Consider the following 15,634-nt stretch of genomic DNA (forward strand, 5'->3'; position numbering starts at 1 on the left):
CCAGGTCATATCGTCAGACTTTTATGTGGTTTGAATGACCGTTACTGTTTTTTTTAAAGACACACATAGAGGTGATTGATAAAATCCGTGAGGGACATCATGGTTTTTTTTATTACAATCAATGTATCCGCCCATGTACAATGTTCTTTGAATCACGTTTATAATAAAATGGGGATAAAAAGTCGACTTGCCGTGTTTTTGAAAAAAAAACCCATATTTTACTCAATATAGTTTATAGTTAAAAAAAAACCCATAGAGATACAGTAATTCACAGTCGTCATTGCTGATACCGATTGTGTACTTTCACGTGTAAAATAATATTCCTCACACCGTTCAAGTAACCACAAAAAAATACAGGTGACTATTGCGTATTTTATAAGTGAAGATCGATTTAAAACAGTGATATCTTTATTGGTCTTAACTTAATAATTCTGGTACATATAGAGTCACGTGTAACAAATGTCCTGTCTCACTTTATCGTCTGCGCCCGTTCAGGAAGGCGAACGGGTCCTGGTCGGGGGCGGGAGGGGCCTGGTAGCTGGCGTCACTCACTTTGTACCCAGTGAATGTGGCGTATATCTCGTCATTCCTTCCAAACAGTGAGAATTCTTGTCCTTGTCGAGCCTTCACGTACACCGTGTCCCCGCGGTTAAGGTGGACCAACACGGTGTTTCCCGCGGTGGCATGGCTGTCGTAACCCGAAATGGACACAAGTAGTTCATTGTTTTTCTTTAATTCCAGCCACATGGCTTTGTCCTGCAACATGAATAAAATTTATGAACATTTGGTATATTTTTAAAAGTCTTATTAAGTTTGACTTTTTATACTTTATAGTCAAACGTTCCGTAAATTGACTTCTATTTAATATATAAAGCCATCGAATAAACCGTTAATACCAAATTCAGAACTTAAAATATCATACAAAGAAAAGGACTGAGTAAAACCTTTATTTCCAGAACACAATCACATAATTCAATTGAATACCGAAACATTCTAAATAAGCGCACGTTATTGGTTTTGTGGTCATCCGTTTCAAGTGGTTCAGTAACTCAAAAGTAAGATTCTGCAGTCGAAGTCATCTTTTTAAACGGTTAAAAGTCAAACTCATTTCTGTTTTTGAAAGATACATGTAAGTTGTAGAATCGTATTTAACTTTAGCTCCGTTTATTTATTTTTTCACCATCTTACCGTGTTCATGTCATAGGCATGGAGGTGAAACACATACATTCCGCTCTGAGGACACTTAAATATGCCCGTGTGTTCCGAGTATGCGCTGGCTAGGTTGGAGAACACTTTATCGAACGTCACCGTCTCGGCGTTGGCTATGTGCATGGTCCGAGACAAACCCACGGAGAAAGCTACAGAGCCATGTCCGTGATCCCCCAGAGAGGTTCCCCCGGGTCCAGCTTGTGCTGTTAAATGAGACGTACCTTATGTTGTTAATTTCGCATTTACTGGGTGGGTATAAATACAACTCTTACAATATAATATGTATGTCAAAAAGTCTTGTCCTATCATTAGGGACACATATACACTACACAATCTTAAACCAACAATCATCAAGGTATCTCTATCAAATAAAAAACATTCAATAATTCTCCAATATTTTGAGGACGGGAAATAAAATAACGCAAATGCCCATTTGGTTTAGTCGTAAAATGCAATTTCAAATTTGATTTTTTTTCTCTCCTGTATACTTGATAATGTTATATAGTACAAGTTTACAAAAGGACAATTTCAAACTATATTCAGTTTTGAATACATATGTATTTCAACAATATTTTTACAAATGATAAGAAAAAAAATAATTCTATAGATTTGGTTTCATCGAACCCTCAACCTAAATACATGTACCTAAGCTCTATAATGTCACTTTATACAGTAAAACTCAGTTATAGCGAAGTCCCAGGGACCAATGGAATTACTTCGTTATATCCGTAATTCGTTATATCCGTATAACGAATTCGTAATAATATCTACAGCTAATTCCCTATATACATGTTTTCTTTCACTATATAATAATTTTTGCTAATTAAAGTTTAAAATAAAAGTACATTACTTAGATATCTTTAATAATCGGATTGTGAATTGAAAAACAAAATTATATGAAAATAAATTCATTTCATATATTTTGTTAAATGGTAGTGCAATTTTTTTTAAACTGTAAAGAAATTCATTATAAAGGTGTTAAATTTCGTTATTATTCACCTCTATGAATCTCTACATAAGTTCGCTATATCCGTTAATTCGTCATATCCTAATTCGTTATAACCGTAAAATTTTGGAAAGATTTGTAAAGAGTTTCATCGGGGACTCAAAAAAAACTTCGCTATATCCGATATTCGTGTTCATACTAAACGAGTTTTACTGTATCTGGTGTTCTAACCACTTTGCCATTTCAGTCACAACAAACTCAGTTGTTTAAATGCTACATGCGACTTCGACTACTAATTTACGGACTTGTATTATTTGTCTAAAACGTTTAATTGTGGGGTACAAAATGAAAAAAAAAGTACAGTGGGTCATCTCTACACGTTTTTGTTGATTGAAATCGGTGTTATTTCCTTCAAACCTTGTATAGACTATGACAAAAATATGGAGCTCAGACCCACTCTATAAGAGAAAAGACATTGAAGTTCTAAAAATGACACTATTTATAGGTTTTGACATGCATACGTCTGTTTAAATCGACATATTCCAAGTATTTAAGATATATAAGGGTTATCATTTTTTCTAAATTATCAGATTTGTTGATATTTTAATTTTATAGCATCTTATCTATCCTCATATAGGCATTTTACGCGCCTTATTTTGCCATCTTCTTTTTCAAAGGGTTAAATTTCAGCTGCTTTATTAAAATGTTTATGATAATCAAAAATAGTTAAACATATAAACATGTATATTTGACGTAGTTATAGTTACCGTTTATCGTAGAAATCATGGCAATGCCAAGAAAGGCAATTTTTGTCCACATGTTGAAATTTCTGTGTCTGAAACTAAAACCATAAGACTTACTGTGTGTAAGTAAAGTCTTGATTCTGAGTAAACTTTTTTGTTCACAGTCAACTACGAATGCCATACTAACTTCATTCAATATAATAATTCAATACATCACTTATTATAAAACTCGCGTATTATCAAAAGACGTGTGTTTTTTTATCACAACAATTTTCTTATAAAATCTTTCAGACGTTTGGCCATCAACTCACTGTATAATTGTAAAAGATATATTAATCTCAAAGTGTAATAATTAAAACAAATAATTAAGCGAATCGTCAGCTGGTTTAAAAATCTACATAACTTACCCGTTCCGAGTCTTTGTAGTACCGTAGTCTGAAGTTAGAATTCAATGGGCTATATATATTGATAACGGTCATTTTTTATTCCAAAGTGGGTGTATATCTCCGAATTCCTTTGTTTCGTTGACAACATTAAAACATTTACAATATGTAGCGAAAACCAGGGGCTTCATAATCTTTTATCTTACAATAACCAAATTAATTTTTCGGAATCTATTTGCGTAGGATTTATTAAATCTTGTGTTTTGACATATAAGGTGATTGAGATTTCGATTTGAACGGTTTGAAATGTCAACAGTAAGGTTTAAGAATGAAGAATTGCATAAATTAAGATTTCAGACAGTCATTTTGGGATAAACAAACAATTTCAAACTTGTTCAAAAGTTCTTCAATTTTGAACTAATGTTATTTTCAAACATTGGTGACGTAAGATTGGATCTGTTTCTATGGATGTTTCCTTCTTATCTAGAAAACATGATCTGTTTTCTGGTGCAACACATACAGACATTCCATCCACCCATCTGTAGAGAGCCGAGGTGTTTACGGAGGAACTTTCAGGAAGAAAAAAACTTTTGATGGAACGACCCATCCTTTCTAGCACCGATCGAGCTGCATAGATCGCAGCAGGCATCGCATTTCTGCAATGCCACTGAGCGTCCATCTGGTGATCAATCTCCACCTTTGTGCGTGCCCTATCTTACATGTCGGCGGGACAAGGCAAATAAAGGGAGGGATCCCAAGCAGGGAGGAATCTCTGTACACTATGGAATGACCGTTTACAGAATTAGATGGCCTGATCTGCAATCTGAGCACGCCCTCTACTTCACAAAAGTCTCTCTTTAGAGGTGCCAGGTGTTGCCTTCCAAATTATTGAAATGACTTATCATTTCTTGAAACCAGTAATTACAATTATTCTCAAAACCACCGTTTAATAAAACCAAAGAAATCAAGTTTATCGCTGAATCGTTCATTCAGTATCCTCCAATTATCTCTTGTATCTAGGGTTGTTTTACGTGTCAACAAAAATGTCGATGTTTCCCTTTTGAATACATGTACCTTTGTTCTGAAATGTGTCTATGGGACTTTAGAATTGTGTTCCATATTTTCAAAAAAAGTGGTCGATGTCTGTACTGGCGAAATTTGACCTTGATAAAAATACAAGAATTTGCCAAGCAAAATCATCTCATTTGCAAATAACTTGTGCAACCAGAATGCTCCTAGTATTTCATCCTCTTGGCTCTTGTAGATTTTGCCCATCATCCATTCACTGATTTTATTCAGTATAATGACATTAGCTATTCTAGAACCACCCACAGACTAAATACTACTATTTTGTGGCACTATACCACCATTAGTGGTGATAAAACTATGACTTTGGTATTTTAATGTTTGACAAATACCAGAAGCAGGCATGTTTACGAATATTTCTTAAGATTCTTCTTAAGAAAGTTCCTAAGACAAATCATAGAAATAATTTAGGCCCATCCTAAACCAAACTCAGTTGTGAAAACCAAAACGATGTTAGAAATATCCTAAACTAAGATGTCTAAAAGCATTATTACATAGATGTACAAAACGCTTAAAATCCATCCAAAAAGTTTCAAGTACTTGTTATATATGTGGAAAACAATATGTTAAAGTCATTATAATGATAATTTATGTGTGTGAAAATGGCGAAATGAAATTTTTTCCTTCATGCAAAAAATATCTACTGAAATACACATATCGTCTGTACATTTTTAAATTCCACATATCCATGTATTTGTTAATAATACATTGATTATATTCAGATTCTTAAAGCCCCATTAAATCCTTCAAATTCTCATATCAAATGTCAATAAACACCCCCTCGCAACCGCTGAACTTTTTATTCTTGACAATCATAAATACCCAGGAAGATGTGTCAGAATGAAAATTCAGATACTTAAATCAATTTTCTAAAGAATGTCGGAAAAGAAAACAATTCCGTTTTCAAAATTCCCAAAAGTATCTGGATAATTTAACTTATAAAAATTAATACGACACTGGGAGATAAAGGAGAATTTTTTCACATTCTCAAACATTCATTTAATATATGAAAAAGAAACCATCAAAAATGAAAGAAGATGGGGGAATAAGATGGCGCAACTGCCCATTCGGTTTAGTCGTAAAATACAATTTCCAATTTAACATTTTTTCAATTAAATATATTTAATATGTTATAATACAAGTTTACAAAAGGGTAATTTTTAACTATTTTCAGTTTGAAATATTTACAAAAAACTATAAGAAAAATTAAAAAATCCTTAAGTTTTGGTGGTATCTAACCCACAACCTTAAAAACCTAAGCTCTATAAAGTTACCTAATGTTTGGTGCTCTAAACACTGAGCCATTTCATTCACAACATTGTGCGTTGTTTAAATGCTATATGTGACACTGGCCACGAATTTACGTACTTGTATTATTTTTCTAAAACGTTCAATTGTTGGGCTAGAAAATGACATTTTTAAAGTATAGTGGGTCATCTCTCTACATTTTTGTTGATTAAAATCGGTTTAAATTCCATTAAACCGCATTTAGACTATGACAAACATATGTAGCTCAGACCCACTCTATAAGAGAAAAGGCATTGAAGTTATAAAAACGACACTATTTGGAGGTTTTGACACGCATACGCCAGTTTAAATCAAACTATTACAAGTATTTAAAATATTAAAGGGTTACAAACCGATGTTACGTTAAATATACACTGTTTTTAATTATTTAAAAAAAATTATGAGATTTAATGGTACTTTAATTTTGCAGTATCTAATCATTCCTCATATGGGCATTTTACACGCCTTATTCACCCATCTTCTTCATGTTTCGACCATAGTAACTAAATATAGCATCTAAAAGCATAACTTTCTTTCTCTCTCTGCCGATTTTCATTAATCTCTCTTTCCAGTTTCAGGGGCGGATAAATAATTACCTCACCAACCCAATTTTGTTAACTCTTTTTTTTTCATAAACGCTTTCTTCCATATATATCCGATATATCCTATTTTTCTACCAAATAATATATTGGGTTCATATTTCCACGGGCTGTGGTATCATTGCATATTTCTGATAGTCTTTTCTAAATGAATTCAATTGCTCTGCAAACTCCGGGGTTGGGGGTCAGACCCCTCCTTTCCCCTCTAAATCTGTGCTCGAGTTAAAAAGTTTTATGTCGTTCTGTTGCATTATTTGATATACATGTACTTAATTATCATTAGACAATGTGTGTGAAAGTCTATTAAATTCTTCCTAGATACCTTTTTTGGCTTCTTTTGTTTGTGAATAGGAGAAATATGTACCGTTATTTATTCGTCAAATTTACAAGTAGGATAAATAAATAAATAATTATATGACAGCTTATGTCCAAGTGACAGTAACAGAGTCGAGTCGCAGTGCGATTCGCCAGTATACGTGATGAATCTATTGTATCTGGGTCGTCAGAGAAGAGATAGAAGGGAAACGCGTTATAATACCTAAAACTGACTTTAAAACATTTCAGAAGTTGTCTGTTAAGATTAAGCCAATTCATAGCAACATTTTTAATTCTAGTGTTGGTAAAGGAATTCTCGTACTGGTACATAATACAGTACCACTGCCAAACCAGTAGCTAGTGTTGACATTCTTCCTTATATATACCACTGATTGAAACTAATGCTCAAAAGGAAACAGACAGCAATAGAATTTAATTTTTTTATTGATTTGGGACCAAATTAAATTTATCACAAAATTATGGCTACACTGAGTGAATGAAATGTACAGCAATTAAAAACCGGGTCTTAGTGGAAAATGGTTTACTATCGTGTACTAAATATTGCCACAAAAACTTGTAAACATTTATCAACAATAATAGAATTAAAAACAATATGTATTTTATGAAAAAAATCCCGCAACAAGATTATCAAGAACATTAAGCATATGTGTAACAATGCTGTTTTAATCATGTATATACATCAAACAATCATTTATATAAATGATTATATCTCAAATTCAACAATTTTTAAAATGTGATTTGATTGCTAATGGCACAATTTTCTGCACGCAAACTAAACGTGCAAATTTATGGTGGAATGAATTTTAAGTCTTACCTTTCTTTCTAATATAAAATTTATGTTTTTTTTAAAATCAGAATAAAAGAGCTTTAACAATTAAGATTAAATCGATGAATTTGTAGTAACATGTAAAAAATTCACCAAAACTACAATGAAATTCAATGAATGGCTTGCAGACATTGAAGCACAAAAGCAGGATTAAATTTGATGAAAAGAAGGTAGACAATAAAGTGACAGATATACACATTAATCTTCTACAACCCTTACTGACATTACAAAGTACCCTTACCATAGAGGCTACAATAGTGAATACCCTTGATGTTTGGCACCAAGTCTTAACCTTGCATGATCTTTTATAACATTTGCCTTGCCATTATTATTCAAAACTCAAATAGCATACATGTTAATAAATATAGGCATTCTCCTTTTTAACAAATTTGTGCCTGAAAAATGACAATGGATTTATTAATTGCTAATTTCAATAATTTTCAAAAACAAATTTCAAGAATGTTTTAATCTTATATATCAGGAACACTAATGTAATTCAACAAAAATAAGATAAGATATCTGTTGGTGGTTGTTAAAACAAAAAACAAATGAAATGAATGGAGGGGTGAAGAGTATAGGGTCCTTTTAGGAATGGGACATCAAATGGGGGGGGGGGGGGGGGGCAAATATGCTATATTCAAACAACAAGGCCATTTAGTGACTCTATGACTCTAAAAATTTAAACTGCCCATTGATTGGATGATTTATACATTGAATTAATCTTTGGTCTTAAAATGATTTAAATAAGAGTTGTATAATTATCAAAATTACATTCAAAAGCAGCATTTCAATTTATGAAAATGTTTTTATGCAGGGATATTTTTCAAACATGGAAGATTACTTGCTGTCAAATCATAAAAAAAAAATCATTACTTTTATCATATACAAGGTTAGAGTTAATCTAAATGCATAATTATCCAAAATATTTTGAATGCAAAATTTTACTCAGTAAAATCCCTTTTTCTTCAAGCTGTATGATTTGATTTAATGAATAATCTTAATAAAGAATAAAAGAAGTGTTTTTGATTTCTTGCACACTTTAACCTCTACTGCACTAAAATAATCCAATTGTTTGAATTTTCCTAAATCTGTGTTGTTAAAAGTTTTTTGAAATTCATTTTTGGTGGGTCCAGAATAAATTCAAAGTTACATGTACTAAAAAATTGAAGGGGACCAAGTGTGTCTGCTCGATACATTTCTGCTTAAGGACAATTGATTCTAAAGTAAACAGAAATACTTAAGTGTTTTTAAATAAGTAGCCTCACTCAGAATATACCAGCTGATTTGATTATTTTCTTTTGCTTAGCTTTCAATTGTTATTAATTTTTTTTTTAACATCATTTGACTTAATTCATATAAGCATAGGTGAAAGTGATAGCACTCTTTGTTTTACAAATTGGAACTTAAAAACTTAAATGAGTTTTTAAAAATAAAATCACAGAAAATCTCAATTACTTTAATTACCTGGTACGACTTTTCTAAAAGAAAAAAAAAATCAATCACACTTAGCGCTTCTTATTAAAAATTCATATCATCTTTGGACAGGAGTCATTGGCATCTTTTTTATCTTTACAATACAATCAATGCCATAAAAGCTTTAGACTAAAATAAGAAAGGAGGCTATGGAGATATCACAGACATGAATTCTACAGATATCTGTACTCCCAATTGGAACTTACTTTCTTGGCCTTTCCGACAACCATAAAAACAATACATGTACTTGTATATCATAGAAGCATCCATAATAACCTCACCCCCAGCCCATACCTTCTTTAAACATATGGTACTAAAAGAAATATATGGTATTAAATGCATCATATTGAGATTGATTTAAAAATTTAATAAACCCAACAATATAAAAATCAAAAAACCCCAATAAGTCTGTCTTGTTAACTAACACTTCGAATTGATAGGGAGTAACTCCCTTTTATTAAAAAGATATTACAAACTCGTAAAGGAATTATATTTGAGGTATTTTCAAAGCTCTACCAGAAAGGCCCAAGAAATTATGAGAATTGCTGTATCCCTTCACAGGTTGTAAATAAAACAATGATAGAGTATAAAGACACTAGAAATTAAAGCTTCGTCTCTATGTACATGTGTGTGAACAGTTCTCATTAAAACGACTCATCTGGTACATGTATTGTCAAACTCTTGGGGGGGGGGGGATTCTTTGGCAAAATTAAAAACACAACTGCAATTTTTCAATGTAGACAGTAAAATATACATGTGATTGTATATACATGTAAATATTCAGGCAACAGTGACTAGGAAAAAGAATGGAAAACAAATACATGTGCAATAACCTATGATGTAAAAAAGACATCAAAATGATGTGTACATTGAGTAAATACTAAATATCAAAACAACAGTTTAATTTTCCTCTATGGGAAAAGGAAGACCTCTTCATGTTTATCTTGTCATACATCCGTTGTTATCTGTTACCTGATGCTGCTATGAATCCACCTCTTAACTCCTTGTACATGTCAAATGTACGTACCCCTTACTTAAACCATGTAAACTTATACCACCAGTGAGGGATGTAGAGTAAAATACTCTTACATAACTTTTAAAACACACTTTATAAAATACAAGGTAATAATAAAATTCAAATCTGGATAAATAAAGCTTATAAAGTAACTGTCTAATAGATATCTAAATTGCCTCAAAGCCTATGAACTGGACAGATAATATCTTATCATTTACAATGTGATTTTAAAAAATAACTATTGTTAATTGCAATTTTTTGCACCAAAGAGACTCTAAGTGCATAAAAATTTAATAGACTGGTGTTATTCTGTTTAATAAATGAAATCAATAAGTTCCAAAAAGATTTTTGAAAAACTTTGTCCATCGGTTAATTACGACACAGGTCTCTTCAGATGCCATATGCTTTAACAATTCAAGTTCATAAGATAATATAATCATCAACTTTTCTTTTCCCTTAAAAACCACAATCAATATGTGTAATAGCATTAGCATGAATAATCAACAAGTTTTGGTACTATTTAGACATGATGGAAAGGTACAATCATGTCGAATATAAAGTATGTAAAGGTATATATGGCATATTTATTAAATGATCAAAATTTTGAAAAATATTTTGTTTTGTTAACATTGCCTAACTTGGTCTATTTTTGTATTAATCACAATAATGGAAACAAGAGATTGATACATTCAGAATGATTGAAAAGTGGGTATATGTATTTATTGCTCAGAATCAGATCAAAAATATCTTAACAGAATGACAGAAAAATTATGAGATTAGTACCAGAGTGAATGTGTGTATTGGCTGCAACTTTTTTATGCACAGCTGTGTTGTAAATATCCGATGTCTTAATCAAATAATCATCAAATATGAAGATTTATATAGGTCCTGGTAAATAACTATGACAGTATGAGATACAATTTAATTGTGAGATACACAACACCTACCTGCACTCAAATTTGAAAAAAAACCCCAAAAAACAAAGCCTGGGTAATTCAAGCTATATATACCTTTAGATATTCATATTCTCAATACATAATGTATAATCACAGTATTTCTGGGTATCAATATAAACAACTATCATCAGTACATGTGCACTTGATTGACTCTGCAGACCTTTCCATCGATGACCAGTGGTCCCTATTTCAATCGCTGTTGGTGGGACAAGAATCAACACACCACGTACAATCAACCCAATTGCATAAAAACATTTCAAAAGAAGGAGATGGCCAATGCTAGCTTGGAGGCGTTGATATTTTCCTTTCTTTAATATGGATCTGTAAACAACAACAAAAAAGTCCACAAATCTATACCACTTACATGTACTAGGTATTCAATGTACATGTACTAGAAGCAAAAGCAGGATTCATCTATTTGTTTGATATTTTTAACAGTTTTAAAAAGTTTGATATGCCAATTTGTTTCTGTTCTAACTTTTATGTAGTGATCCAAATGGCATTGTGTGATAGATACACAGGTGGAATTTTAACAGTGCAATGACTAACCATGGATAATAAACAAGGCTTAATTAACATAGGCTCAAGAAATAATGGCCAAATTACCATAAATCAATGTTTATTTCGAATAGAACAAACTGACAATTAAATTAAAAAAAAAAAAAACTTTTTAGCAATTATTACAATTGTTTTTTTTTTTTTGTGGGGGTGTGGGTGATCATCAGATTGTAAAAATAAATAAATTGTAAATCAACTTTTATTTGTATTGACTTTATATAAGCATTTACCAAAAGACCAAAAACTATACTGCAACAACTTATTTTTGCCATTGTGCTAATCTAGATGATGTTCAGCAAATAGGAGATGCATCAAAGGATACTTTGCAATTTAATTAATCACAATGCAACCTAAGATTTGACCAAATTTTGCATTTGCCTTCCTGTTACTTTTTTAAAATCAATATGATGAAGGTCTACAGGCAACAAAGGAATTCTGGGATGCAGTCACAAAAAAAGTTCTTGGCAAAAGTTTAGAATTTGCCACAGCTTTAATTCATTCTTATTCAATGGGTTTATTGAGGGTTTGTCCATAGAGCTTGCTTTACTCTCCATAAATTATTCTCACCTCACTGACAATCATCCAGTTTTCGTTGTCTGCCTCCACTACCACTTTCACACAAGAAATTTTCTCCATATTCTCATTGAACTGTACATGAGCCAGTCCCTCTTTAAATGAAGCGACTAAGAGGAAGCCTGAGCTGGTGACTGTGAAGGTGGAATCCTGCAGGGTGGACACAGGTCTGGAGGACTCCACGGGCAGTACAAGCAGAGAGCCATTCACCAAAACATCATCCTTGTGATCAGGATTTCCAGTCCTGATCAATATCCTTAGAAACAAAATAAACATTCAAATATATAGCAATATAAGTATCAAATGATATTTATTTAATCTCTTATTTTATACAGAGGCAAAATCCCAAGATTAATATCTTGGTATGTAGGGAACAGTCTTGCTTGCTTGTAAAGGAAATCTGTTTCCAGTCTTTTGTTTTGAGTTTGTTGATAAGTGCCGTCTCTGAATACCTACTCCTCTACATGTATTGGTGGGTCCAGCTTGAACTGGATGTAGTCTCCCTTGGCAGGAGTTGTGGCCCAAAACACATCCTCTCCAATGTAAGCTTTGTGCAGAGTAAACTTCTGATAAGCTTTTAATGAAGTTTTTAGATTGGCCCTAGGGTTTACATGAGCTCTATGCAACATCAGCTTTCCAAAGTCTTTTTCCTGAAATTAAAAAGATGAAAAATTAACAGCATTAGCACATAAAATTGTTGATAATATCAGTTAAATATTTAAGCATACCGGTATTTTAACAATTTATACAATTTATTAAGAAATATATATACATATATCCATGCAAGTGTTTTTAGCTGTATACAGAGCAAGCCTGTAAAAAAAATGAATAATTTACGGCGTCAAATAAAAGAACAAATAATAGAAAGTTTGACCTCAAATATCTTGATATAATTTAATTCTGGTTGTAACACGCTTTCTGATTGGTTAAAAAATTTATTTTATATCATATAAAGAATGTTGCCTACGTCATAGTAAGACTAACGTCAAAAACGTATCAATCCGCCTGACGTTACGTTTGAATTTTGTACAATATGATGTCATTTTATAGATCAAATGACTGTTTTTATCAACAATTGATAGCAAAAAAATTAAATTATAAGGAATGAATTCACGGTTTATAAAGCGTAAACTGCCCCAAACCATTTTATATCGTATAAAACTAATAAATATTGAATTCATTCCTTAAACCATTTTGAAGGGTTTACTCAATTGTGTCCCTCTGGGAATTTTCAAATGTTTGAATTATTTTTACTGCCTGTTGAAAGATGCAGTGAAGTCTATAGACATAGGAAAAAATCCTTAATTATCTAGATTTTCATATTCATCTTGTAGTAAAAAACTGGTGGGACTTTCTCGTCATTAAAAATGCATCAATTTCCAACCTATAATATGGAGTTGTTTTTTTATTTTTTATTTTATACAATGGGCAGATAACTCAAATCTAAACTGCAAAACATAAAGCTATGTGACTTCTCAGATTTAATATGATAAACATTGAGCCCCTTTTGTAACAGCATGATTTCAAATCTATAAATACATGCATAAACCTACATCAAAATTTGAGCTCCATGTGGGGCTAAATAAATGTCCATGCAGAGGTCATAATCAGTTTGAGGTCATAATGAGTTTTTGAGAATCATTTAATGGGTTTTCCAATGTAAAAATTCAACCCCCATTGTGGCGCCATCCTTCCCCCATGGATCATGATTTGAAAAATTTTCAATCTACACTACCTGAGGATGCTTTGACACAAGTTAAACATTTTCTAGCCAATTACCTTCTGAGAAGATCTTGGAGGTTTTTCTATACTGGTATGTATTCCTATGTAAAAATTTGCCCCCCCCCCCAATTGTTGCCCCACCCTACCCCAAGGGATCATGATTTGAACAAACATGTATCTAAACTATCTGAGGATGCTTCAATCCACACAAGTTTCAGCTTTTCTGGCCAAATAGTTCTGAGAAGATGATTTTTGAAAAATACCAAAAATTTCAATAATTCTTAATTATCTCTTATCTTAATTACAGAGGGTATGGCCCTTTATTTTAACAAACTTAAATTCCCTTCATTCAATAATGCTTTGAGTGCAGTTTGGCTGAAATTGGTCCAGTGGTTCTGGAGAAGTTAAAAATGAAAAATGTAAAAAGTTTACAGATGGACAGACATATGGACACTGAACAAAAGGTGATTAGAAAGTTTATAATTGAGAAGAATTTTTTTGGGGGGGGGGGGGGGGATGAAGGGGAATAATCATAGCAAACTATTGTAAAATCCTTGGCAAGTTTCAAACTCATGACTTGCAGATTAGTGCTGATACGTTATCATATTGTGCTATACAGTTAATCATCTAAAGTTTAAAATTATAGTTAATATCATTGTTTTTGGTGGGTTTTTTTATAAGTCCTTCACTATAAGGAGGAGTCCCATACCACCTCAACAGCATTACACAATATACAGAAGGGAAAAAAATTATTTTCACCAAGTAGGAAAGAATATGTGTTAAGATTGTAAGTTGAATTACATTTGGTATAAGCTTTCTTTACTCATCCAGTACATCCACATAGCTTGAAAGATGGACTTCTGATAATTGTGAACATTGTATTTTATAAAAATCTACAAATCTGTTGATTTCCCCAAAATTAATGTATTTATACATATTTATATGTGCAACTTACTTTTAATTTTTGGACTTTTCCTTTTAATGAGGAATGTGTCCCTACATGCTGGAAGAGAGAGGGCTTATATCTCCGACGCATTTCTCCCTTCATTCGATTGCAGTGTTTCTAAATGAGAAAAAAATAAGATTTTTATAAATTCATAAAATATGGAGATCAATCAGTCTATCATTTTTTGATTTCTTTGACGTACATGATCCTTTTCTGGGTTGCAAACTTTTACAGCCAGAAAATAATCCAGCAGCCAATCAATGGGCTTGTCCTGGTAAAACATCAAGAAAAACTCCACCATCATCGGCAAGTCGCGCGATTTGAACATTTTGCCTAAAAAAAAAAAAATTAAGTCAATGATCATTTGATTATGAAGTTTAAGGAAATTAAGCTCTAGTTTGAATTAAAATCTAAAAATTTCAAACATACCTATGAATCCCAGAGTAGAAAACTCCAACAGTACCCAGGTACTTGAGCTTTGCTGTTCAGCAAATGTTTTCATAATGGAGAAATAGCCTGGCTTGGCAATCACATCATCTTCAAGCTGCATTTTACAGATGAGAAATTTTGTACCGATAGTAAATTTGAAATCTATATGGATGAATTTACACACTCAGATAATGGAGGCACAGAGCATGTAAAGGAATGACGTACATTGGATCAACATTCCAAACAGTAATGAAATGTATTTATAAGAAGGCATTGAACAAACACTCAAAATTATCTTTTAACTACCAGTAAGGCTGTAAGCTAAAAAAAAAAACACCAAATAAACAATAGCAAAAATATTAATAAAATTCATCCTTTTCCTTCTTCATAGTAATACTTTTTTTCACATGCTATATTTAAATAGTTGTTTCCACGATATTATTGTAAAAGCTGGTAAAATAAATCTAACACTGCAACGCTTTTGTAAACAATCAAAACTACAACTACCAACTAACTCATCAAAAAAAGAAAGAATTAAAACTGATTA

General features: G+C 32.1%; 2 protein-coding genes across 4 annotated transcripts in view; both read right to left on the reverse strand.

Annotated features, from left to right (window-relative positions):
- Positions 1-358: 358 nt before the first annotated feature.
- On the reverse strand, positions 359-3,388 carry LOC105335234 (complement C1q-like protein 4). 2 transcript variants are annotated; one of them, XM_034445848.2, is made up of 4 exons: positions 3,306-3,388; positions 2,923-2,996; positions 1,189-1,412; positions 359-756 (listed from the first exon to the last, which is right to left on the reverse strand). In XM_034445848.2, exons 2-4 carry the CDS (start codon positions 2,972-2,974, stop codon positions 475-477), a joined length of 558 nt encoding a protein of 185 aa, XP_034301739.2. In that variant the 5' UTR covers positions 2,975-2,996; positions 3,306-3,388; the 3' UTR covers positions 359-474. The 2 variants fall into 2 exon arrangements, with proteins under 2 accessions (XP_034301739.2, XP_011437333.3); XM_011439031.4 differs by having other exon boundaries at positions 2,923-2,990; positions 3,306-3,355.
- A 3,606-nt stretch (positions 3,389-6,994) lies between these two features.
- Positions 6,995-15,634, reverse strand: part of LOC105335235 (alpha-1,3-mannosyl-glycoprotein 4-beta-N-acetylglucosaminyltransferase A) — a 36,897-nt gene continuing 28,257 nt past the window's right edge. For both annotated transcript variants that reach the window (XM_011439032.4, XM_066076320.1), the window contains exons 9-14: positions 15,088-15,202; positions 14,861-14,991; positions 14,668-14,775; positions 12,447-12,640; positions 11,985-12,246; positions 6,995-11,180 (exon numbers count right to left, since the gene is read on the reverse strand). In XM_011439032.4, coding sequence (XP_011437334.3) covers positions 11,139-11,180; positions 11,985-12,246; positions 12,447-12,640; positions 14,668-14,775; positions 14,861-14,991; positions 15,088-15,202 — 852 coding nt within the window. In that variant the 3' untranslated portion in view covers positions 6,995-11,138. The remainder of the gene's footprint in view (positions 11,181-11,984; positions 12,247-12,446; positions 12,641-14,667; positions 14,776-14,860; positions 14,992-15,087; positions 15,203-15,634) is intronic.

This window comes from Magallana gigas, chromosome 2 (genome assembly GCF_963853765.1).
Source record: "Magallana gigas chromosome 2, xbMagGiga1.1, whole genome shotgun sequence".
NCBI lineage: Eukaryota > Metazoa > Mollusca > Bivalvia > Ostreida > Ostreidae > Magallana > Magallana gigas.

Bases quoted from the DNA above. Each gene is read 5' to 3' on its own strand.
- LOC105335234 (XM_034445848.2), bottom strand. From the start codon at position 2,974: ATGTGGACAAAAATTGCCTTTCTTGGCATTGCCATGATTTCTACGATA. The intron at 1,413-2,922 runs GTAACTATAACT...CTCATTTAACAG, and splicing joins CATGATTTCTACGATAAACG to CACAAGCTGGACCCGGGGGA. The intron at 757-1,188 runs GTAAGATGGTGA...TTCATGTTGCAG, and splicing joins ATGCCTATGACATGAACACG to GACAAAGCCATGTGGCTGGA.